General features: G+C 36.2%; 1 protein-coding gene across 2 annotated transcripts in view; it reads left to right on the top strand.

Annotated features, from left to right (window-relative positions):
- The first annotated feature begins 1,139 nt into the window (after positions 1 to 1,139).
- LOC105250010 (tyrosine-protein kinase Drl) overlaps positions 1,140 to 27,302 on the top strand; it is a 72,615-nt gene continuing 46,452 nt past the window's right edge. Inside the window, exon 1 of one of the 2 annotated variants that reach the window (XM_025408304.1) lies at positions 1,140 to 1,735. Coding sequence is in view for 1 of the 2 variants with exons in the window: in XM_011255851.2 (XP_011254153.1) it covers positions 7,093 to 7,219 (127 nt within the window). In the remaining variant the exon portion in view is untranslated. Of the gene's footprint in view, positions 1,736 to 6,646; positions 7,220 to 27,302 lie in introns of those variants that run through there. The other variant, XM_011255851.2, reaches the window with a different exon arrangement.

Here is a 27,302-nt window from a genome sequence, read left to right as displayed (position 1 = left end):
TTTGCGTTTAATCTAATAATAGAAGCTTTTATGGAAGTATTCTTGTTATTATTATCGAACTGTGATAAACAATGTTTAGTTTCGCGAGTTACGATTTGAAATATGAGAAGCATAGACTACTTATAATTTATGCGAATACATCGACGCGATAAAAGAGAGAGTAATACGTAATTAGGCCGATATTACATTTGTCATAGGGCAAATTTTTAAGCATATTGATTGGCTGTAGCATAGTAATTTTTTAGAAATTTTCTATCCTGCAGCCAATCAACGTGTTTAAAAAATTTGTCGACAAATGTCAGTCAACCTTACTCTTTTCCTTTCTACCAAAAGTAGAGGCAGCATAAATATTTTCTCACACTCTACGCATATTAAAGGAGAACGGTGAAAATTGAATGAGTCGACACTTTTTATTTCTCATAATTGTAATTTACGAAAACTATCAAATGTATGACAATTTTGTAACACAAAAAAACTCTAAATACGCGATATCACTCGGTTGGCATCCCTTGTATCTAGTCGAGAAATTAGTACGCTATCTAAATTAGTACGCTATCTGTCCACCTATCGGCTATCGGCGTTGCAGCGTGACGTAATTTAAATTTTTCTGAAGAAAATGCAAGTTTGCTTCGCGCGTTAACGAACGATGGATGCATCGCACGGTTTAAGAAGTAATCGCGCGATTTATTCGTCCGATATGTGCATCTGCGAGTGCAGAATGTGAGGAGTGACACATAAAGTGATGGACAATTATCGTATCGCGTTAATTCGTATCCGCGGGTGGTTAAATGTGAAAACAAAGGAGTGGATGGAGCGGAGTAAGGTTGACCATTAAACAAAGAGACTTGTTTTTCGCGGATCTTTATTAGAATCCTACATATATCACGAATCGGTGAGTGCGTTTGATGTGCTAAGCAGAAAAAATTCATTTTAAATTTATTACCAAATAAAATTCTCTCTCTCCCCCCCCCTCTCTCTCGCTCGCTCGTTCACTCTCTCTCTCTCCCTCTCTCGCTTTCTCTCTCCTCTCTCTTCCCATTCTTTCTCTCTCTCTCTTTCTCTCTCTCTCTCTCTCTCTCTTTCTCTCTCTCTCTCTCTCTCTCTCTTGTTCGCCCGTTCCGTCTGTTCTCTCAAGGTTTCGAAACGCGCGCATTTGCGTATTTGAGATTTACAAATATACGAAATTGACAGTCATATTTTCGGAGATAATATTCTGCGGATAATTGTTTGTATAATTTTAACTCGTACGCACACGTTTCTTTATCTATCGTTATAATAATTTCGTTTTACAAAACGCGCGCGAGCATATATTATTTGTTACATGAAATACACAAAGTACATAAGAGTGTAACTAAAAGCAACAGGTGCAGCCGCGTTAGATGACGCGTGAAATTGGCCGCGCGATTCTTGAATTCCTCCCCCTCCTCCCGACATTCGTCCGTTGCGCTAATTTCTAAGATCGAGTGTCGAAGGGTAATTTTGTACGAATGCAGTGTTTCGCGTTACTCTCTTTTTCGTAATAATACATACAGTAAAGTTCGCGTCGCGCGTGCATACGATTAATATCGGGAGTGCCGTGAAAAGTGTCGCGCGATCGTGTGGTAAAGTGATGATTACTAATCGCGCGATCGTAATTAACCTCGCGAGTGCATGTTACGCGAGTGCCACGAAAAAGCTTGGGAAAGCAAGGAGAAAGAAGAGGAGACGGCAATGAGTCGACGATGAAGGAATGAAGGTAATTTATTACATATTTATTATTTTTTTTACTTGCGCGCAATTAATCATTTATCTCGGCAACAATCGCAAGCATATCAAGCATCATATGCGTGACTCTGCATTATTGTGTGACGTAATGTGTATAGAGTATTTGAAATCTTTTTATTTTGAGAAAGAGATATTTTTAAAAAATTCTAACAGCATATTTGTAATATTTGGACATGTCGATTAAGAAATTATTCAAGTAGAAAATTTTTTTTACATAAATTATATTATATTAATCATAAAATAAATATTAATAAGAATTATGATATTTAATTTTTTATTACGCTTTAATTATATATTACAATTAAAAGCAGATGTTGTATATACGTTTAATATTTAACAAATAATGTTCTAAATTTTTTTAACCTTAATTAAAAATATTAGCTACATTGGTGCAAAAATTTAATATACAAAAAATAATACAAAATATTGGAAACTTGAAATATTATGTAATATGAAACCGACTATAGATGTGATAAAAATGTGATTGACTCTTTTAAATTTACATAAATTTTTGTTTTTGCAATAAATATGCTTGATTGTTGTTTCCGAGTAATGATGCGCAAATTATTTCTATTAATTTCTATTTCATTATGAAACTACTTCATTGTAGTGCACATGAATAATGATATCATTAGTTCTAAATGCAAAAGGTAAATTTGCTAAATGTATTAATAGGTAATAATATTAGGATAGATTTGTTTTGTTTGCATAACTATGCATATACATCGTACATAATTAATATCATGATCGATTTTCAATCATTATTCATTATTAGAATATTAATGAATTAGAATATTAATGGATTAAAATAAACTGTTTCGAGGACTTCGTTAATTTGATGTTAATTATTTTTTCGTTAGACATTTTGCTCGTTATATCTAATCTTTCAATTTTAATATTTACATTAATGAAATAAACTCATTGCTAATTATTTTTAGACTTTACGTTATAATTCATATATACATATAATGTGTCAAATATAATTTTCCCCGTTAAAATTCTCGATCTCTTTTGACTCATTTTAATTAAAGATAAGAGTGAATCGACCTGTCGATCCGCAATTAAATATTTACAGATATTATATATATATATATATATATATATATATATATATTTAATTTATATATAATCAGGACTTTGATACTTGACTGAATTTATTGGCATGATAGTTGATGTGTCACATTTTTTATTTTCGATTTTTTTGTCACTGATGAATGAAATTGATATTTTCCTAAAATTAAATATATAAAATATTAAATATATAAAACATTAAATGAGCAAAATGAATGATGAGAAAATAGATTTAAAATCAATAGACCTTTGAAATGGTTTATTTTAATAAGTAAATAATTAATATTTTAACAATTAATAATATTGTGCTATAATTAATGATAAATTAATTATAAATTTTGCTTTATTAATTTCCTGTGTTTTTTAAATATATATAACTATACAAGAAAGAGATCAATTAAAAAGAGTATAGATATAAAATAAATATATGAGGCAGTTGCAAAATAAAAAAATCTAATTCAAAATTTGTTTAAATTTAGAATTACAAAATCTTCATCACGAGAAATTTAGTTTAAATGTACAGCATAATTAAATGTATTGATTTATTGTCAAGTTATTGTTGTAATTTCGAATTGTTTGCTTTATATAATTAATTAATATTAAAAATAGAAATGCTGAAATGTATTAATAATTTTAACATTTTCATCTGTAAAAAATATTTGCAAATTGTAAACAAAAATTAAATTAGCAGAATTAATTGATATTGCAAAAATAATAAAAGTTCAAGTTTCAAAAATATTTAATTTCTTATGATGAAGATTGCGGATTAACAATGATGGTTGCAAACCAAGATTAGTCCCAGTAATTTGTGCGAAATATTCGAGGGGAGTCGTCGACATAGGTACATATCGCTTATATCAAACGCATAATCCGAAATATAGTTGCTCGAAATGTGTTGAATTGTGAAAACCATAATAATTCAGTCTGGAACACTGAAATCCCCGGCGGCATTAAGTTGAAATAAGAGGGACGACGAGGAAGAAATATAAATGTAAATATTAATACAGAGAGAGTTGGGCTACTATATGGATCTTAAGAACCGAGGGGAGACTTCCTCCACGAGCTTGCTTCCCTAGCCTCTTTCGTTCGCTCAAATATTTAATGGATTCGACTAGATCCACTCTTAGCTTTAGCTATATTCGTGTAACTTTCGTATGTGTATACATTGAGTTCGTGTGCTGTTCAATTTATATACGTACATACGCCATACGCTTGCGTGATTCTGCGAAAGCTCAAACTACATCCTTACGAGTCGGGGTCGAATCACATTTCGGCGATGTCGGAGAGAGATGTTTTACGCTTGCTATCAAATAGAATGCATCAACAAAGTTAAATTATATCAATCAATGTGTGATTCATGAAAAAGAGGAAAATGTTACACTTATAAAAATATCGATGAAACAAAATTAAAAACATTCTTAAATTATTTAAAATTATAATTTATAAAAGTTTTGGATACGATGATACTCTTATGTAAAAATATGTTAAAAAAGCAAGAGAGACAGAGAAGGAGAGAAATAGAAAACAGATACAAGACGTAATTATAAACATCTTTCTCTTACATTACTTTTTTAATAAAAAAGTCAGTTGTTTATCAGTAAATTACGGTAGCTTCGCATAGTTTGCGATATCACTGCTGTGTAGATTTTTTTGTGCGATTGCAATTAAAAGTACTTTGCTCCCATGTGTCGAATGTCGACGTCAATATAAGATGACTTCGGGAAAGCATCTGTTGTGCAAGCTCGAGGAAAGCGCGGTTCGACGAAAGAGCGAAGGCACGAACGAAAAACAGTCTTTAATTATTTGCGATCGGCTCGGGCGAGTCCCGCGGGTGTGTTCCGTCGAGTTCGACGGAGAGTTAATTAATCCCGCGGTATAATTAAAGCGCCGTTTCGTCAGACCGAGGGACGAGGGGAAAGGGGGATAGGGGAGGGAGGGTAGAAGGCGGACCCGCTGGAAGTTAAACTCTACGAAGATCAAATTGTGAATCCGTGGCTGTCCGGGGGACCGTCCGGCGATTCGGAGAGGGGTGGAAAGGAGAGGGTGGAAAGGAAGTGGACTCTGCGACACGACAGGGGTAGCCGGAGAGACCGATTTAATTAAATTCTAACGCTTTCGGAGAAACGCGCGCGCGAAACGAGCGGCGTCGATCGTGCACCAATATCTCCGATGCCTCCCCTGCCCTCTTTATCCCCCGTCCCTTCTTCCTTCGGAATCATACGAGGAATCAACGTGATCTGGAATCGACGCGTGATTGTTGGAAATTATTTCTTTCGTCGTTACGTTCCCTCTGTGCTTTCGCGTGTCGAGCTAAAGCTCGTCAGCGACGATATTGCGTTCTGACGAGGACCTGGAAACGCACGGGCGAGGGTGAGAAAGGGGGAAGGGGCTATCACAGGGGGAAATTTCACGGCTCGAAGTAGATTGAAAGTTTTTGATGTTATTGGATGCTGGACGTCAATTTCGTCGTTGTGCCGAATCGCGGCCGTTAATCGGCACTCTGTCGCCGCCACGTCAATAACGAGTTCGATAGAATTACGGGCGACAAAGGTTTCCCGTATTATTATGAAATTATATCGTAAATCTGATCGTTTGCGTGTTCCACGCCGTGGAATACGCCGTTGCAAAAATATTTGTACGTATTCTACGGTGAAATTCCATTTTTTGAATTTTCCACGTCTCGCGCGCGCGCACACGCACACACACACACACATACATGGCATAAATATGGGATGGATTGTTACCGATTTTTATATTTTTCACGTTGTACACTTTGGTGAATAAATTATCAAAAATCCGTATATTGCAGTTTAAAATTGGAAATCTTTTTTTTTTATTTTTTACATTTCGATTTAATTCTTATTTTGCTGCGAACCGTGTTTTTTTCACAATCTACAATTAATACTTACGATATATTTAAATGCATGACACACGGATTAAAATAATATTTTTTTTTCTATTTTTTGCTGATATATTTTTTTTGCAAATAGCACAATAGATGATTATATGTTGCGTGCACGATTGTTGTAGGATAAATTATGTCATTTACATAGAAGATTATGTGCGCATTTAAAATAAACGTTGCATGCGCAAAAGATTTATTTTACCATATGTTGGTGATATTACTGATATAATAATTCATATAAATGTGACAAATATGCATATATTATAAGCGTGCAAAGTGTTCTTGGAACATTTCCATGACATCATCGTGGTTGACCTAATTTTCATCATGAAAGAACATACTCGGTGTAATCACAAAACAAATTAATTACGTTAATGCTGCCTATAATCATGAAAACACTGCACGAATTATTCACGCGATTATTCTTAATTTCATGCATCATCAATAATCGTGCACGAATATGCTCAATAATGGTTGAAGTATCCTCTCGATATGGACGAATAACAATTTTTCGAAAAGCAATATTTTCACATTAAAATCGTGGAGAAGCGGTGGAAAAAAATGCAGACCGGAGGGAGGGAGGCTGGGAAAGGGAGGATTTTTCGCGCAATGCGTAGCGATGCATACATCCTCGCTATTTTCGTAGCGATATCTCGCGCGTGATTTTCGCGATATTTATCCGACTGTCTATTTTCGACGACGTAATTTACACCTTACCGGGATTTGCGATGCGTACGCACGCACCCACTGTTTTTCTAGTTCAATCCATCACACGTACGTGTGCATAATATGTCCGTTCGTCGTATATAAGCGACGAGAGGGTGCATAGGCGCAGGCGCGACGAGATTCATCGTCGCGACTCGAAAAGGACGGACATTCGGCACGCCGTTCAGTCGAGCACCGACGTCGACGACGATGACATCGTTTCTCACCCTTAATCAGGCGCCACCCTCGTCTTGTCATCGCGCCTCGCCATGTGATCGTCTTGCCGTTCGAGGGCTCGTCCGATCGTGAGCGGCCTTTGACGGTGCGTGTGCGCGCGAGAAAAATGCGTTGACCATCGTCGAAATTCGCTCCTTTCTACGTATCGGGGTGGAAAATGCTCCCCGATGATTTTCTACGATTACGATGATTGATAAATCTCGGCGAGCGTAGCGATCGAGAGAAGGAGAGACTGACATATCGGGACGGCTTGAGAAATGGCAGGGCACGTCGATGAATGGATCCACGTGCGAGCGATTCATGCCCGAGAGAACGATAGGATTTTTCTGCGATTCTTAACGACGCGGTGTTGAAGTTAAAGGGCTACTTGGTGCGTGGAAACGGGTAGTGCTTACGGAGCATGTGAGACAATGCGGTGGTGTAGTGGTCCTTGCGATCTCCTGCGGCGCGAGTTCTTCGTCCTCCTCGTCCTGATCGGCTGCAGCGATGCCTATCTTAATGTATTCATCAGTCAGTCTCAGGTCATGAAGCTCTTAGGTATGTAGGATTGCTATTTGATGTTGACGTGGGGGAAATTGTGAAAATGTAACATACAGGCGTAGGAAACTGAATAAATAAATTAATGCCGGTCGAATTAATACATAGATAGATTTCGCATCTTTTTTTTTATTTATATCTATAGTTTTATTCATGAAAGATTAGAAAAAATATATTTAAATGTATGACAAAAAGAAGAAGTTTCTGCGTAAAAATTGAATAATTAAACTTTTAAATAAAATTTTAGTATACTTGATTCATATTGATTGATTTATTCATTCATGTTGTCGTAACACGACAATCTGATATTTTGTAATTTTTCTAATTTTTTTAATTCTTCGAATTTCTTAAAAATTTTTATTCATTCAAACATGGGTTTAGCAGTTTCTTTAAATTTTTTGATATCAAAATGAAAATATGCATTGGAAATAAAATTTCATATATCATGCAATAACTCAATGATAATATGTTACTTTGTTTTTGATGCTTTTAAAGTACAGCTCATTTAATTCATAAAAAGAATTTTCAAAATATAATCGTTATCCTATATAAGTTTATCTGAATTATGAATAAAAATTATTTAAGATAAATCGTAAGACAATTACGAACATCGCGTTAATTGAAATTTGACGTATAAACATTTACTTGTATATCTCATCCGACACATATTATGAGAAACAGTTTTAATTATATCTGATTTATTAATGGAACCCATCCTTCGCGAGTAATCTTTTCCTCGTCATGCCGTGTCATGCTAACATCGTGCAAGAGCTATAGTCGCAAAAACGTTGAAATGCTTGCCCCGTCCTCTCAACTTCGCATTACTTTTTCCATTCAATCGAAACTCGCGCGTACATTTCCGCGTGGCGGTAAACATGAAAAGTTCCTCTCCCATGGCGATGTTCGTTAACAGGTCCCATTACAATTGCGCGTCGGACGCGCAATATTTTCTGAGAGCAAACGAAAGCCGGCGAACGCGCGAAAAAAGAGTTGACAGAGAGAATCTGTGAAACCGGACCATTACTATGTTGCCGCACCGGTGCTTGCGCATAAAGTCACAACCAGCGATAAAAACGGAAAAAAGAGAAATAAAACCAACAGAGAAGAGAATCGAGCTCTCGGAAAAGCAGCGCAAAAGTTGAAAGTTAATATTATAGAACTAGTTGAAAATCAGCAAATTAATAATGAAGCATGAATAAAAAATAATATAAATTTTTACAACGACAATATTATTTATAGTGCTTTATTTTTAAAAACTTAATTGACAGCCTTTTCTGAAAAAGTTTACATTTTTATGCTTTTCAAAAAGAATTCTGTCAATTAAATATTAAAAATTTCGAACAAGTATATATGCAATGTTAAATATACATTTTTGTTAGACAACCGATAATAATTTTCATTTTACGTACACAATTAAAATCGATTCAACTTTTCTTAAAAGAATATGTTAGATTTTTGTAAAAATATTAAAAGAACTTTAAAAATTTGGATTAAAAAATTTAAATTAAATTATTTCTATTGGTTTAAAAAATTTAAATTAAATTTAATTTAATTTAAATTAAAACATTAAAAGAACTTTAAAAACTTGGTTTAAAAAATTTTATTCGAAAATTGGAAAATCAAGTACCTTTAAAAAATTGACGATATTATTTTTCTTATTTTGAGACCAAACAAAAATTCTTGGGCATAATATAAGTAAATGTTAAGTTAATGCCCACTAGCGTCGGAAATGTCTTTTCGCTTTTACATTCATATTAATTGCGAGCTATTTGTGATTGTACTATCCTTTGTATCTTATCAAATTTGGTCTCTTTAACGTCCGCATCGTTTCGCATCCCCAGTGTGCAATTAACGCGATTGTAACGTGTCACGGGGGGAAAAAACTCTTTCTCGAAACTCGTTGGCGCGCAGTTTTAACAAACACGGGCGGAAAAACTTGGGGTTGTGTGTAAGGAAAAAAAAAGATGGAGAGCCGCGTATATCTCGAGGCGTCGTGAGAGGGAAACCGCGGGATAATGAACGAAAGAGAGCGAATTAACGTCCAGGACCGCTTATGACAAGCGCGCGCGGAGTGTCATTTTAGCAATTTGCGGCACGGACCGCTCGTTTTAATGGTCGCCCGTCCACATATATCGGGATCCTGCTATGCATCTAGATAGTCTCCGTTCCATTCGATATCACTTTACGGCCCTGCGATTCATATTCGCGCGCGCTCGCTCGCGATCCGCGTCGAACGCGGATCAAGCGTTCTCCACTCGACGTCGGTCGCTGGATTGAACGGGGTCTCGGGGGTGGCGGGGTGCTCGGGTGAAAAAAAAAAGGCGAAATCGCTGTATTTACGAGCGGCCGGTCCGCTCGTGACTCTTCGAAAATCGAGGCAATCCCGGCGGTCGCGACTCTCCGAACGGCAGAACGAACCGACACGTTCCGCTGGTTGCGTCGCGTGCTATAGCGGTACAGATTGCACGCGGCACTTTCATACATTTTACGTTAATCGCGAAATATGGCGCACCGGATGGCGAATGTGCGAAAGAGATAGGGAAAAGAAGACCGAAATAACACGTAGAAGCGAATTTGCGCGCGAATTGAAAGCGGACGGCCAAGGCTTCAACGCATTTTTTCGCTCTCTGTGCGTTCTTTGATTCACGATGGCCCGATTTAATGGCGATTTAGTAATGCAGCAGCTAACGTAAAATCGCGATATTGGAGGTAACGTAGTATTGAGAACGCTTTGGTATGAGATATTTATGGGAGATGCAGGTCTCGTAATATATCGATAAACTGGGCTAGTTTGGCTCCTCTTAGTGGGTAACTTTAGTCAGTCTTGGAAGGAATATATAATTAAATTTCGCTGAAATTACACTAGTGGTATAAGCACGCATCTAAGATACACCGAGGAGAGATAACATGGATAAGAGGGATAATAGCGCCAAGAGAGGCTGATAGGATCTAAGATTGAAGACAAGTAGTGTTGAGTATATTAGTTCATATAAAGTTATTAAGTTTAGTGCTCTACTTAGGCTATGCTTTAAAACGCTTGATCTTAATGACAAATTTTTTTTAATACATATAAAATTGCCTCTTTTCCGGGAAAACTTTGGGGCACTTTTCATTATTTTTCTTCTTTGCGTTTCAAAAGCTTATCAATGATTATGAATTTTTCTTTAATTACACATATCTACATAATTTTCATTAAAATAAATATAATTCTTTTCTTTATTACTTTTTGCAAACATGATTGATTTGCATAATTTTAGCATCAATTAAAAATGTGAAAGATAAATATTTTTTTAATGAATAATTGAAGTTAATCTCTCTGCTTGATAGTTTATGTAATACGAGGATGTAATGCTAATTTAGCAGAAAAAACGCGGTGACTCCGTTCCTTGGACTGGGTCTATCTTTTAGATGCCCGAACAGCCGCGGATCTTTAGAGAGAGATACAGGGTAATTTTCGTCACATTTCGGATTCCGTCGTTGAAGGAGTAGAGACCGGCAACTACGGGAAAGTGAAAGGGTTGCCTCTAAGAAGAGTAAGCGGTGGGGCAAGTTTCGTCGCCGACGCTCTCGAAAGTCACTTAACTTAGATTGCACGAGCGAAATGACTTTACTTCCCCGGAAAACTTCGTTCCGTTGGAAAGGCATCTCTTCTCTGCAAGCACCAAAAAAAAAAAAAGGAACGAAAGGAAAAGAGAACAGAAGAAAAAGAGAAGAGTCGCAAGAGAGAAAGAAAGAGCGGGAGGTGGTTGAAAGTGGTGTTACGTACGTAGGGGGAGAGGAGAGAAAATACTCACTGCCACATACACACGTGCACATCCTCCTTTTGCGAGAACGAAGATACGAGTCGACTATTACCTGACACCTCCGTGCGGATTCAGCATTTACTTCCGTCGCCGAGTTCGGAACGTTTACACGGGGTTTGCTCTGATTGGGCAGGGGATTTCTCACTATGTGATGAAAGGCGCGGGATGAGTTTGCGCTTTGAAGTAATATCCTTATTCCTCAAATGGAGTTGTCTCTCGGCAACCTGGATTTACTACCGAAATTGCTTCGCACCAGTCACGGTCTCCAACGGTGTAAGATACCGAGTCTTACTCCTCGATGAAGTTATTTAGCGGCAACGTAATCTTACACAGATGGAATATACATTTTTTAAATTTCTTTTCCGCGATAATAAATATAATTCGCATATGTAATACTATTGTCGTTAAATGAGCAAGATTAACATAAGAAGTAGAGTGGTTAAAATTGTAAAATTGGGTTGTATTATTTTGGAACGTGAACAATTTTGCTGATTTTTGACCGAAATATCAAATAAATTAATAGAGGCACTCGTAGGACCGAGTTGTGAACATTTGCACGTTTATTTCGCGTGTATAGCGAGATTTCGCGAACTGCACTTTCCTCGCAATAAGCAGGAACTTTGGGACTACCGCACATTCTAGAATTGATTTTTAATTTACCTTCGTACACGATGCACGCTCGCTGCAATCGCCTCCGTATGTTTGTCCTGTCTGGACCACGAAACGGTCCGACAAACAACCAACAACGTGTTCATTGCCGACGACTGTCGGACTAGCTTGTGAAACGACCCTTGTCGATTCCCCAGGCTCCGGCCGTGTCGCTGGAAACGACACGAGAAAATCGATTATTCCACAAGAACGCCCATTAAAAAAATAGTATTGCGCGAAAAGATTAACGGGTGCAATCTATACTCATTTTTGCATATCTCTCTCTCTCTCTCTCTCTCTTTTACAACCATGAATATTTTCTCCGTTTAGCGTTAATTTACAATTGACTCCATTATTTTCGGGTTATTTAAGAGAAAAAAAAATAAAGAAAAAAAAGAGAGCGAAATTATATAAATTATACACACGTACACGTTATTGCAATTTTCTATTCCATTTGCACTTTTATTTATTAAAATTTTTGAGTAACTTAGAATTCATCTTTTATTCGTATATTATTCAAAATTGGCTACTTTTTCTTTGATGTAGGAGATATAAAGAATCATTCTTTGAGAGGTGAAATAGATATTTTCGAAATGAAATTTCTCATATGGTTTTGACGTTTCAAAATTGAAGATATTAGGACGTCCAATTTTCTCGTTAAAGACAAATCGCTTCCATTCCGGATTCTTTCTTTCTGGTTTTCTTTATCACAGTTTATCTCAGTTAGCGCGATTACGAACAATTTATACGACGTATAATTTCTTCTGCGAGATGTGCGGCAAATTCCTCCCTTTTTTCCCTTTATTGTCCGTTATTTGACATGCTGCGAAACTTTGGCGAAAATTTTCGGCCTTTTTCACACACGTGCGTAATTTTCGCGCTGGACCCGACCGCGTCAATTTCTCCAAAATTGCTGCTGCCTGAAGTTGGCAAGGTGGAGGAGCGGCGTCAGCCCGAATTGCAGTAGTTTGGCGATGGGTAGATCCGACCGGACGATAACGTAAACCGCCATGGTTTATAGCCGTGTACGCATTCACGCATACGCGTGCAGGTCGCTGTAGAAGCGGTCTCTTTAGCCACGTGTGTTATTGCGAAGCCCTTGATCCGGCGATAATAGATTAATTAATACGCCTTCCCTGTGTAATTAACGGCTTATATACTGTCGCGTTTCCATCTTTCGTAGTTGCGACAAATTGGGAAGGATTAAGGAGAATGAGCACCTCGATGAATGATGAGAGATTTTTACTCTTTTAATTACCCGGTACATAAAGCAGATGTAAATTTATATGCTTTTGTCTTCAAAAAAAGCGGAATAAATTTTTAAATATTAATTTAATTTTGTTTCTCACAAGACGATATATACGAGTAAAAATAAGAATAATATCTCATTTTTAATATCATTATTCTTATTATTTATCATATAATAAATACGTGTGTGTATAAATATATGTATATATTCATTTCTGTGATAAATTATAAAAATCTTTCTTTATACATTTTTCCCCATCTCCTATTCATTAAAAAAAAATTTTTTTAATATTTAACATAAGTAATAAGATTATGAACACGTGATCAATTTCATATTAGATAACATATTACGAGATTAAAAAAATATAGAAGTATGCAAAATTATTTTTGGAAAAATAAATAAAAAATATATGTATACAAGGCTTCTCTCTTATACATGAACCATTTGATATCGAAAGTAAATCATATAGATATCAGTTAATTTGTTGGCTAGCAAGTATGCAGCTGATTTGCAATCCGATTCATGAGCACAGACCGGTTTATACGGGAAATTGATATGACCGTACAAACGTCGATGTACGCGATATGCGCGCCATTCGCCTCCATATCCACGATTTCGTACATATTTACACGTGTCTCGCTTGCACGCCGGCAGACACGTGTGATTTACGCAAACGCGTGAAGAGATTCGCCGACAAAAATTTATCCTCCGACAGATCATCGATGTATAGCTAAAGTACACATATTACCTATTTTCGTATACACTTTACATATTGATTTTTTTCTTATGAAAGAGTGGACACAGAACGTGTAGAGAAACAAAATTAATTCTGAAACATTAAATTTCAAGAATGCAAATAGAATATTCGAATTAATTTAAAAAGGGGAAATATCCTTGCTATAAAAATAATATTTTTCAAATATTTTTTAGTGCAATATTCAAGATGTATCTAATTTATAGAAAAATACAGAGAATTGCGCATTGAGCGCGCAAATATAACTTTTATTAAACTGCTCGACGAGGAGACAAATAAATCTAATTTCGAAAAGAGAATATCTTGTTTTTACATTTTTTCTCACATATTAAATAAATAAAAATATGATTGTTTTTCACAATCGTATCTTGTTTTCGATACCGATACGTCTGTTAATTTTTTTTTCTCGTCGGATGCTTTGAAAGACTTCTATTGATTCGAGAACTCATCGTTTCATGCGTGATGTATGGTACGTGTCAAATACACTGTGCACGCATCACGTACGAAGTGGTCTCATAGGATATTCGTAGGGAGAGCGCAAATAGTATACGTATATAGAAGTGTAGAGGCTGCACGTGTACTCGCTCCGACACTTGCATATTAGTACGTTTCGCCTATACGTCGATATCCGCGCGTGCACAGTTAAACATATTTGTACGTGCACAGCTAGGGTCAAATCCGTTCGTATTAATTGGCAAACATTAAACTCGTTATGTGTATACGAGCCTTGTACACATATACCACGAGCGATGAAATGTTATTTCAAGTCGGCAAAAATGCATCTGATCAAAAACATGGTGTTTTCGAAATGCTGTGTTTTATCACACATGTCACATTTGTTATTTAAATATAATGAGTAATGTTTTTTTAATATTTGTATGTAGACTGTACTTTTTAACTGTACTTTTATCGAGGGTGCCGTTATAAATTTGCCTATCAAAATTTATATTACAAAAAAAATACATGTATATATATTTTCATCGCGAGCGAGTTTATTACGATTTATTTATATATGTATCAAAAATATTTTTTAAATATTTTTATGGCATTTTGATCGTATGTTACTATTTGTTTAAGCGCTTTATAGTATTTTTAAATATTGCGTGTCGGATACGCGATGTATACACCTGAAACAAGAGTATAGTTTGAAAAATAAAAAAAGAAACGTTTTATGCTCTATATACACACGTGTCGTGTATGACGTTAAGCGTTGACATCGTTACATGTACACGTAAATTGGACGTGTATATGTCGATTGATGGAATCGATAATGTTTTAGTGACAAAAAGCGTGTCACTGTCGTGTGTAACTCGTTCCATACATTTGGCGTCATTTAATTCCTTCATTTAATCGCATGACGCGGTACGCGAACGCACTTCGATAGAAACAAAATTTATAAAGCAAAGCGCCAATACACGCGCGTACGCATGCCTAAATACGCGTTTTCCCAAGTTACTTTTTTTCTCGAAACAAATTTTTCGTTACGTTTGCTATATTTGGCGTCGCGCCGACAATATTTTCAAGACGTAAACTATCGAATTTGTTGCCCGCGCATAATGCACGCGTTCGAGTCGAGCGAAGAAAAAAGTCAAAGGTAAAAACGGAAAAAAAAGAGCACGAGAAGGCCTTTCCATCGAAGCGCAAAATGCGCAGAAAATCGTCGGAAAAGCGTTGTCTGCCGTTGCTCTCTGCGGCTGCACATATTGCGAATCCGCGCACACCCACACACCCACACACCCACACACATACACGCACGGTACCTGTCGAAACCTATCATCGTATGAAATCTTCGTGCAGGTGCGATAGCCGTTCTGTCGCGACCAATGGAAATTGCTCGTGATTCCTGTGAACATTTTTTATATCCCCTTCCCCATCATCGATGGCTCGCTCCCCTCTGCGTTATTCTTTTCGCATATTCCCCGGTCTCCGCGTAGATAATATCGTATCGTTCGCTCCACACTTGTAAATCACACGATATATCGCGATATATCGGTCGGCTTTTTGATGTTTTATTCGAGTGTGATTTAAACTCACGTTTAAAAATGCTCGAAGAATAAATCTACGCGCGTATGAGATTTATTCTCTTTGTATCGCATGTACATCACCAAGTTTACATAGGATAGCGACATTAAGAAATTAAAGGATAAATGGTAACGATAATAAACATCATTAGTATTACTGATGAATATATCCAGTAAATCCGACTCTCGATTTTGAATTTTACGTTATGCGCGAAAACCATTTATCTGTTTCAGTAATTTATTGCGCATTTATGTGTACGTTATTCGTTTATTCTGCATATCGTAACGCGTATGTTGATAAAAACCGCAGGTACTAGAAGAATTAATATCGATTGCATGTCGAATGAATATTCAGCGCGTGATTGGGGCCACATTGTTGCTACGCGTTCACATTCTAATGAGCGTGCATTCCATCGTGATCAATTATCCTAATTGACAATTAGTCGCCAGACATCATGAGATATTAAAAGTGGAAAATGTGCTGTTAAATTAGTGGAGAGAAAAATGGGAGAAACAATTTCGTTCTTTATAAATAAACTTAGAAAATATTCATTAAGAAATTTACAATTATCTGTAGAAGTATTTTTATTAAAAACTCTATAAAATGTATATCTGGACATTAATATTTGTAGATGAAAATTTATGCTGCTCTTTCATATGTTTAATATTGTTTAGCGCATTTTTTTCATAGTAAATTAAAGAAATATATAGTGGATATAAATTAATATATAGTGGATATAAATTGCTTATGTCATTAGAAAGAGCATCAGTATATTCATTAGCTTTATGGCAGTTTATCTAAAATCGACAGGCTGAATTAAACTTTGGATATGTTGATAAGATGCAATTCAGAGTAGAAATAGCTTCGATTCGTAAGCGATATATCTATATACAAAGCACGTATTGTCAGAACTTGGGTATTGAAGGGAGAGTTATTCGCGTCGGATTTATGGAGAAGATAGCGGGAGACATCGGCGCATCGTTGCATGCAAGTAGTACGATAAGTGGTGAGGTTGACATTTCAGTAAAAGAAGCGTTTCCTATGAAAATTACATTGTGCAATTCTTATGCAAAAGAGGAAGGAAGCTTGAATTAAATCTCAGAAAAGAGCTTGTGTCGGTAAAATTATAACAAAATCAACAGTATTAATTCTTTTTTAATTTTAAATCTTCAATCAATAATTTTAGACATTTATCAGTAATTTAGATTTATAGCAAAATGAAGCAGAAAAATGTTTGTATCTCTTGTTGACTATATTTTAAAAATATGTAAAATTAAAAAAAAATAATTACAATTTAAATTAATTTTGTATATCTATTTCTAGTATTATACGAATGTATTTAATAGATGTATAAAATATTGAGAGACAACGTCTCGCCAATATATGTCTATTATACTTCCAAACGAATAAATATAGTAACAATTCTCTCGTGTATAATACAGCTTCGTTTGAAACTACTTGAATAATTCTGTAGTTCGAGGAAGCATTTATCGTTATTAATATAGCGAGAACATTAGTTCGAGGAGTCAGGTCAGTGCATTGGAGACATTGTCGACATCGATTTTCGGCGTAACGCTGTGTGATTGAAACTTTATAATGCAAACACAGTAGACAACTTGATGCACGGTATTGTACAGTGTTCGTATTAGATATTAAATTGCGGGACACAGATTCATATAATAACAAACTTGTTTAATATTGATATAAAAATAAGAAATAAATTGTAAACATTAAATGATACAATTTAGTTATCGTTATCACTAATGGATGATTGACAATTAGTAGAGAGCGAACAAATGAATGGATAAAAAAATTGGGGACAAAGAAAACAAATTTTGTAATTTTATATATTATAAATTATATAATTATTTTATTAGAATCAAGTTTTCACAACTATAAATATAGTTTAAGATAAAATTCTATTTTTAATTTTATATGTCATATTTTTCTCTATAGATATTTATTTTCAAACATGTATTTTCTTTCATACGACTATTTTATTTCCTCAAATAGTCCTTATATTACACGACGTATAAAATTACAAATGAATTTTGTCGCTAATCATAGATCTTTTGAGGTCGGCCTTAGATTATTGATGACTTTAAAACGAGAAAATTCGATTATCGCGAATTCTACGCGACTCGATTTGCGTTTTACAAACGGTGAGATTGACTCGCGAAATTAATATCGTCATGAGATGACGCAAACTTCTATACGATTGCCAGAGCGTTTTTCACTCGACGGTTAAATTAGCATTCTCTGGCAGCGCCGGAACTTCTGCATTTCTTTTTTTGTACAACTCCCTCAACCAGTCTCCGCGGAGAACAAAAATTTTTTTTCATCGGATGTTCCCCCAATTAAAAATTCCGGATAACTGAGCGCGCCTAATTATCGCCCGTGCACGAACAGTCGGGCAAAGTTCTTAATCAGCGGCGGTTAATTGAGAAGCTGCGGTAGCGATCGACCGATCTTACGAACAAAACCACTTCTGCGGAAGCTTCAGATACGTATGCTGCCTCGCTTTTTTCCTACGCTTCTCCCTGGACTGAGCCCGTTAACTCCTTTATTTTTCATAAGAAAAGCGAATAAAAAGCGGAGGAGTGAATCGAGAGGATCGAAAAGTCTGTTTCTCATAACCTTTGCGAATTGAGAATATTTTCTTGAAATCTAAAATTCTTCAATTTCCGATTTACTCCAATTTTTATTTTGTATCTTTTGATGGAAATGGAAATTGAATTTTCCTTAATAAAATTTAACGCGATCTTATATCTTCTCGCAATTTTTATTATTTAATTTTTAAACATTTGTAGAAACTTATTAAGATTATTTCTAGTACGAATTATATATATATATATATATATATATATATATATATATATATATTATCTTCATATTTTGAAAAATGGATGTTTGAAAACTTGATAAGAGTAACATATTGAAACTTCAACTCGTATGGAAACTTTCTATTTTTGATATATTTTTCTCATTTTAAAGAAAACAACTCAAGTTGATCGAGAAATTTACAGAGATAAAAAAGCAAGTTTAATAAACTTTAATTCACTTTATGTTTCTTTCCGTGCGTGTTTGCCCTCTTCCTTTGATTATGCAAACTCGGAAATAGCTAGCCGATTGTAAAGTAGAACGTTGTGAGGAAAGTAATCAAATTTCAACCCTGCTGAGTCTTGCAATAAATGTGCATTCCGAGGAACGTCACCCAAGACAGGAGGAAGGGCGACGGGAAGAAGGAAAGGGTGGGACATGAAAGGGAAGGACGGAGAGGAAGTACCGTCACTCGAGGGCGATTAACGATCGCTGATAAAACGCCTGATGGTAGGCGAGTTAGAGAGATTGACTGCTTTCGCAATAACGCCTGGATAGCATTAGCAATCTAGTTTATTAATTTGTTCGCTACTTAGAGGAACACGATAATTAATCGCTGTGTAATCAGATAGTTATAAAACTAATGACGCGAAATCAGATATGAAGTGAAAGATATATACGTTTTTGGAAATACATAAAAATTACAGGGAAATTAAATTAAAATTTGTGCGAAAAAATATTACTAGGTCCAAGTAATAATTTGATTAAGGAAAATTGTCCTTTGAAGAATAATTTTTCTTTCTAAATTAATTATGCATTTTAAGAAAGGTATAGGAATATCGCGCGTGAGAGAGCTAATTAATAAAATAACGATTTTTCGATTCTCCTGTGAGGACTGCTATTGCACTATTATAATTTAGTTCAATTAAATGCATTTGTACTAGCATCAAACGTATGTGTTTGCGAAATTTAATAGAACACTTAACGTACGTTCGATTCAATTGATCGCCAGTATTAGGTTCATTAACGAAATGTCGGCGCGTTTATATCTCATCGACGTTACTTCTCGTGATAATTGTCGCTAATTACGCTTCGTGTGTTCGCTTTATTTGAGCAAATGTGCCATTATTTCTCTTGTTTCTTGGATCATTATCTGTCTCGTTCATTGATCGTTCTAATGAATCGTAACGTTTCATACCGACATGTTTTATATCGATCTAGCTGCACGTATCGCGACGTCAGTTTCATTTTATCAGATTGAAACATGTTAGACCAAATCACATTTCTCGGACAGTTATTAAAGTGAGAGCCGTTGTACCGATGTTTTTTTTCGGATTTCTTCTTTTAAACTTTTTATCTTAGAAAGAAGAAATTTTCCTTCTCTCTACGATTTCTAGCTAAAAGTTAAAATGATAAAAATTGTTACCAATATTTTTCAGAATATTATTCAGCATTTAAAATGCTAACATTTTTACATGAATAAAAATTGTTTCTTATTTTTGAATAAAATCTGTTACTAAATGAAATGTAGATTGCATCCAGCGATGCGTCGATTTTGATTCAAGCTTTTATCAGGGATGTATAGCGTACTGTCAAACAATGACGATCGATGCACGAGCGTCGCTGCAATTGTGCAGTTTACACAGAATGTGCTTTTTTCCAAGAGAAATCTGCGTTGCGAGTAATTCGTGAATAGTCCCTCACTTGGTTCGGTGCTAAAATACTTCCGCGACAAAGAGACGAAGAGAATAAAATGGTCTTTTTCCCCGCGCAGCTGCAGTCTCGATGTAATGAAAGCCCTTGTATCGCGGTGGCTCTTTCGCATTCATCCCTCGGCCGCCATCGCCGCCTCTCTTGCGAGTACAGTTTTTCATGGCGCCAGTCACCTTCCGTTTGTTTATAGCTTCAACTATTTACCGTCGCTGAGGAAACAGGAAGGTTTTATCACTCCGCGATAAATTGTTAAAAGAACGACATGCGAGGGAATTTTCATTTATTCAAAAGGCGCAAATGGTTTTTAAATAATTCAGTTTTATCAAGAGTCGAAAGAGGGAAAATCTTTCTTTATTACTTTATTAATATTAATCTGGGAATTAATTTTTTATCAATATCTCAATATATATGTCTATTCATAGGACTTTTTCATTTTTTGAATTTTTCGAAAAAAAAGACAACAGATTCTTTAATGATAGTTTCACTGTAAAAATCTGAAAAAAAAAAATCATTTTTAAGTCTTTTCTGTTAACTCTTGCCGACGAATTGTTGATATCTACTTTCTGGTTTTACTGAAACTGTAGGGAGCGAATGTAAATGTAATGCAAATTAGTACACAGCTTCGGAACAATTGTATAATTTGCAAAATGAGCAAAGCGAGATGATTAGGCAGAGAGGATGTTTGTTGCGCAAAGAAATTTATGACGAGCGAAAGTTAAATCCGCATTAACTCATCGTCTGTACAGACAAGGTACTTATCCGAACACGCGAACTTTTCGACCGGAAACGAAATCCAAATATTGCTTATGTATCCTATCAATCGTCCAAATTAACCGCTCGCCGATTCGTCAGTTATCGCTAACCTCCATCGCACTCTGGAAATTAACGAAATTCAATAATTGAGTAACGAGGCAGATCGTGTAATATTCACCTCGTTCTCGTAACGTCGGATCAATATTTAATAAATGTTTCAATCTACCTGAAACAACAAATTTATTGGCTAGAACGATTACCACTCGCTCGAACAAGCGCGCCGGAGGGGCCATGCGCGACTAATTAAAAGCACGGGGGGATAATTGAATATTAAGAATTGTGTCCGACAAAGCGGCCAACGGGGCGGGGGACCCAGGCGGGTGACGATTGCGAAAAGGGCGAAGGGAGGGAGGGAGGAAAAGGGGAGGAAAAGCAACGGCGAATTTTCGCGGAACGAACGAGTTGCGACTGATTTTAATTAAAGACAAACATCCTGTTCAACTAGACGACGCGACGCTCTTTCGCGGCCAACTCCGAGGAACAACCGTCCCGAAAGACTCGTCCGCTTCTTTTTGCTCCTTCGGCTTTGTCTTTCTTCCGCCGCTCCTTGTTTTTCCCGTTTTCTTTCTTTTCTCCTCTTTCCTCTCTCTGCTACTTCGTCGTTGATTTTCCGCGGCATTCGCCCTCGGCTCTTTTGCGCCATATCCTCCAACTATCCGACGAAACCTCGGACGAAACGTCGAAAACTATACAAACGAACCGAGCGAAGAGAAAGTCGGCGATAGGACGAAGAAAGGTCTTCGAGAGAAGAGGCTGCTGTTACACGATCGTAGATAAGTTTTCAGAGAAAATGTACGAGCAAAGAGATGGAGCGTGGCTTGGTCGAAATTATTTGCAAAAAGTGACGTCAGTTTTCTCAAACGACCCCTGCCTCTTTATCGCAGTCTCCCTTTTACTCAGTCTAATACGAACTATACACATAGATATCCGAAGTAATCATCCAAATAAAATAACAGTTATGCGCTTCTCTCTTGCACTTGAAAATAAACACATCATTTTCTCTCTCTCTCTCTCTTAAAAGAAAAAGGAAAAAGGTATGTAAGAAGAAAAATATAATGATATGCATGTAAATAAATTTATTAATAAACATAAAACTTTCTCTAAGAAATCGGAGATAAATATTTTTTTTACTTGCAATAAAATGCTTATAAAAACGCTAGGAAGGGTATATTTTTAACATAGAGAGATATATAATAAATTCTTGTATTTTTACTTGAAGACACACGACGCAAGTAACTAGTAATGTTGTACTCGTACCTTTGAAGCCCTCGTACATCGTTAAGTCTTTCCACAGTGAAACGCAACTCGTACCGTATCGCTTTGCCGGTGAAACAAGGTGGACTCTAATGAATAACAAATGAGCGAGGAAGACCGAGAACGGAATGGAAAAGTAAAAGATTAGCTGCTGGCGATATTCCTTCCATCGCATCTATCTTCTTTATTGCAAATTCGAGTAGTCGACGTGCGCTCTGCGCGCGCTCCAGGAACAATAAATGACTCCTCCGGAATTCCATCCGGCTTCAACGCACACGCTCGGCTTGCGAAGACGGAGATCGCGATAAATGACTCAGATAGAATGAATCGTGGAGACTGCTCAAGGTCATGTCGAGGTGCCGCATTGCGTTCGGTCGATGCACCAGTATCGATCGCCTCTTTGCGGCTCTTCCAATCATTAGAGTTCAACATTCGCGAGTCGCTTCATAGATAAAAAAGAAATACAAAATGATTCGACCAATCGGACATGTATGATTTGATGAGAAATATATATATCATTCAAAAAAATGATCTATTCATGTAGGTACATTTCTAAGTATCACAATAAATATACCGCCATTTTTTGTACCTTCTAAAATATTATTTGTATGATGTAGAATTTATAGCAGCAAACTCTCTAATTAATCTTTGTGCAAATTTAAATTCCATTGCCAAATGTTAATCTGATGCATTGATAAGTTTCCATACTATAATTGGAACGCTCGTAAAAACGAATTTTTCTGCGTGAGTCAAATTTTAGAACAAGTATGACTGTAACGTGGATAGGCGCGCGTAAAAACTGTGACCACACGATATGGTGGCAAGGATCACGCACGTTATCGACGAAGGGGGTAAACGAGTGGAAACGACGATCGAGGGAAACAAGATCCGAGTGCAGGAGATTAGTTTCCAGGGTATATGTCGACCCAGCACGACTTTTTCCATCTCCGGCGATCCGCGAGACGTTCGAATTTCCGTTGTAGTCGGCCATACGCGCCGAGTTTCCCCATCGGCGGGATGTGTCTCCTATACAGGATGTTGTATCCTTAATGTGTTTACCTTGGCTCCTGACCCTGATCGAACCCGCGTGCGCGTCTTCCCCCGTCTATGCGCCTGGAATATCCGCTTAAAGAACATTCATGCGCCTCGTCGCTTAGCCCGACAGCTAGGTGAATACAAATTACATGCTTTAGGAGCAAACGATCCCAAAAGCGTATGTTAAGATGTATTAATTGAGCCTAATAAATTCAACTTGTTGGCTTCAACGCGTTGGATTAATTTGCTTTAATTTGAATATTATTCAATTCACGTGCAAATTAAAGTTTCGCAGAAAGAGATTATCGCTTGGAAACTTCAAGAAATCGATGTTAATATAAAATACCTCTCTCTCTCTTTCTCTTATTAATTCGCGGATTTTATTTCCGGTTGTAATTTGAAAAGGTAACGAGGTAAATAATATTTGAGGGAGTACGGTTTCTAAAATTTAAACTTTACAAACCGTTTACGTTATTGACAGAGGACATCGCACGAAACGCAGTTACTCACGCGCGTTCATTTCAAATTCAATTTGGCGTCGCATCAGTCTGCGATACAACGTCAATCCCTATGCTAATTCAATTTTCCTAGTACGATATATGCTTCTAGAACGAGACTTTCTGCCTCAGAACAACACGTACAGTCAATTTCGCATGATACGTTACTCAACAATTTTCTAAATATTGTATTTAATTACGAAAAAATTATTCGCGACCAATAGTCAATTACCTATCAATTATTATTAATGAAAATTTTCAACGAGATAATTGCTAGAGACGCTTTGAGTAATTCTTGCTCGGAGATAATCGAGAGAATAATACAGTAAATGAAATCGCACTCTGTTTTAATGGCCTAAAATAGTCGTTGGTCGTTCATATGCCAAACACGATATTCTACTTAACGCCATCAAAGCAGGGAGCCCCGTTCACGAGGTTTCATTCCTGAAGAAGCACCCATAACCTATCCTCTCTGTCCCCGTGCTCTTTTTCAGAGAACCATCTCCCACGGGATAAGACAGGAGAGCTGGCCACCCTTCTTCCTAAATTCTTCCTTCCGTACCGTCTCGACGGCAAATTGATAGATCGCCCTATGACCCGCCGTGATCTCGCGCGAGTGCTTGTGAGAGATACGTCAGGAGATTTGATGGATTTGACCGCGATTTTATCATATGAAAGGGACACAGACTATGTAATAAAAGATAAAATGAGTGATATTTATACATGCGCTCGCATGTACGCGTGTCATATCATTCAGATTCGTCTCGTGGAATTTCCGTGCTTTGGAAATTTTTATGCAAGTACTTTTTGAAGACTCGAGATGTATTATAAAAGACTGCCGTGTAACATGACAATTTTACGAATATATATGCAAGATTAAAATTGGAGGAGTTTTTGAAATAAGAGTATAAGTGAGATTTTATTTCTCAACTAACTTTTATATATAAATGATTGATATATATATATATATATATATATATATATATATATATATAATGGAACTTTATTCACAACTTTATTAATAAAAGTTAAGAAGTAAGAAAATACAAAGTTGTATTCTGCACATTCATTTTTCATTTCCATCAAAATAAAAATATAAAAATATAAATATAATAAATAAGTTTGTCAAAATTTTTAATAAAATATTTATTTGTCAAGAGAAGAAATATACATCATAATATTACTTTTTTCCAAATACCTGCGGGTATACATATAATAAAGTTATTCTATATTATATAAATAAATATAGGGTATTTAATTATAATTAACAGAGTCAAACATGTTTCAAATTAAATGCTTTCTTTTTACTTTATTACTTTATAATTTCATATTTTATATTTCATGCTATAAAATGTCAGTAATATCATGATGTTATAAAACATTAGTAATATTATGATATGTATTTAAAATTAAAAATAAGTTAGAAAGCTATTAACTTTTCATGATTCAATATCAATCATATATGTAGAATTTAAAAAAATTAATATTCATAGAAAAATCGTATAATCCTAGTTATAAAAAGAAAATCGTATAATCCTAGTTATAAAAAGAAGACATCATCTTGGCACACTTTCGAATTCAAAAATTAAAATACAAAAATATAACAAAAAGATTTAATTAAATTTCCAAGATACTTGACTTTATTGATAACAACTGGATTCTGTACGATTATTTTATGGATGCCGTCAGATTCGCGAAACCATATCGTGGGATGTGGTATAATTACACGTTTGCTTGCACCGCTAACTTTTGGCCGTCTCGAACTTTTCGCCGAAGATCCTGGGCGTCGTGAAACGGAACTTACGGAACGATCGCAGAGTCGTCTGGGTAGTATCCACGTAATCTCGACAACGTAATGCAATGGCCTGCCCAGGTCTGCCATAGTCGCGCGGTGCAACCTAATTATGTCCATTTGTTGTCCCACTCGAAACCCTTGGGCGATATCGCGAGGAACTTAATCCACCCGAGTTAGTTGCTTGCGCGTGTCCGTTCCTCGTGGGATCGGCTAAGATTTATCTTCTTGAAATATTTTCTGCCCCTGGCTTTCCGACACGCGGTAGAGTTTCGTGTTTCAGAACCTCCTTCACGAGGAGGAAGGAAGAGCGAGACCGTGCACACTCCCCCCCTTCCTCCCGCTTCTTCAGCCATATTCGAAGTCATTCCCGTTTTACGTGTGCGGCATTCCCACGGGATAGCTGCGACTGATAAACTGGCGTACAAATATCCCCGACTTTGCATCCCGGTTATTTTGCGACGCGGTGAATAGATAATAAAGATTCGCGATTTTCCGGTTTGTTTTCTCGCTCGGTTATTTGCGAGCGGGCGATTTAATTGACCGGAATCGAAAGCTAACTGCTCGCTGACGTTTGCAGTAAAGAGTTTTCCTGTTAGTAATTTGTTTTATTTTTACGATGGGTCGGGTGCGAATTTTGATGTCGCCGAGTGAACTAATTGTGAGCTCGCTTCGAAATTTTACATTAATGCAATGGAATTATCATCTGCTTGACACTTTTACGTTAGTTCAATATGAAAATTCGATAGTGTCACTCTTATTTTCAGTATAACTTGATTACGTGAGCGATAAACAATTTTATTATCTTCTAGAAAGTTGGGAAGGATTTTTCGAAATATATATATATATATAGAATAATGAAATATAAAATTTCTTTTTTCAAGAAAGAAAGTATGCACGCGCAACAGGATTTACGCGTTTCACGCGTAACGTAATACCACCAGGCAGCAATATTATGCGATGAGTTTCGGCACATCTTAAAGTGCAAGTGGTAATGCGTTTACTTAGTCAGACACGATTCTCCACTTTAGCCGGGATTAACGCCTGATAATAAAATGGAGTACAGTGGGATTAATTCGATTTCGCGGATGCTTCGCTTAATACACGGCCGACTGTCATTATCAGTTTCTCTGCCGAGTGTTAGTCTTCCGTTCGTAAGACCCGGGGCACGGAGTAGAAAGTTACTTAATCTTCTTACTACGCTTACTCTCGACTCCCCGCTCGATGCCACCTTAAACTTCAACTACTAGCATTTCAATGTATACGTATATTCACGAAACGCTAAGCTCTCGCTAAACCGTATCACAAGCGTTCGCGTCTCGCTTCGACGCCTAGTTCGTGGAAATACAGTTTGTACAACCCATTACGATTTTTGAAGTTTCCAATTTTATTGTTAATCTATTTTGCAACCTTTACAGATAATATACATCTGTGTATGTGAATAAATAGCATAGGTATATCTGAAATAACCGCTCTTTTTTTGTATACATTTCACCTTTGCGTTGGTCCTCGAAGCCTTCTAATTTTTATTGATTTTATCTAACGGACCTTTATTTCATTATAATAATAGGTATATCTATTTAAAAAACAAGTCTTGTGATTCTAGACAAATATTTTTACTTTTAACAATTTTCAGAATATCATTAAAATAATAATATTTTATTCTTATATTTTTCTGCGCTT

Source organism: Camponotus floridanus, unplaced genomic scaffold (genome assembly GCF_003227725.1).
Source record: "Camponotus floridanus strain SB8 unplaced genomic scaffold, Cflo_v7.5 scaffold20, whole genome shotgun sequence".
Lineage (NCBI taxonomy): Eukaryota > Metazoa > Arthropoda > Insecta > Hymenoptera > Formicidae > Camponotus > Camponotus floridanus.
The sequence above is the reverse complement of the archived record's forward strand: the minus strand, read 5'-3'. Positions and strand labels throughout refer to the sequence as shown.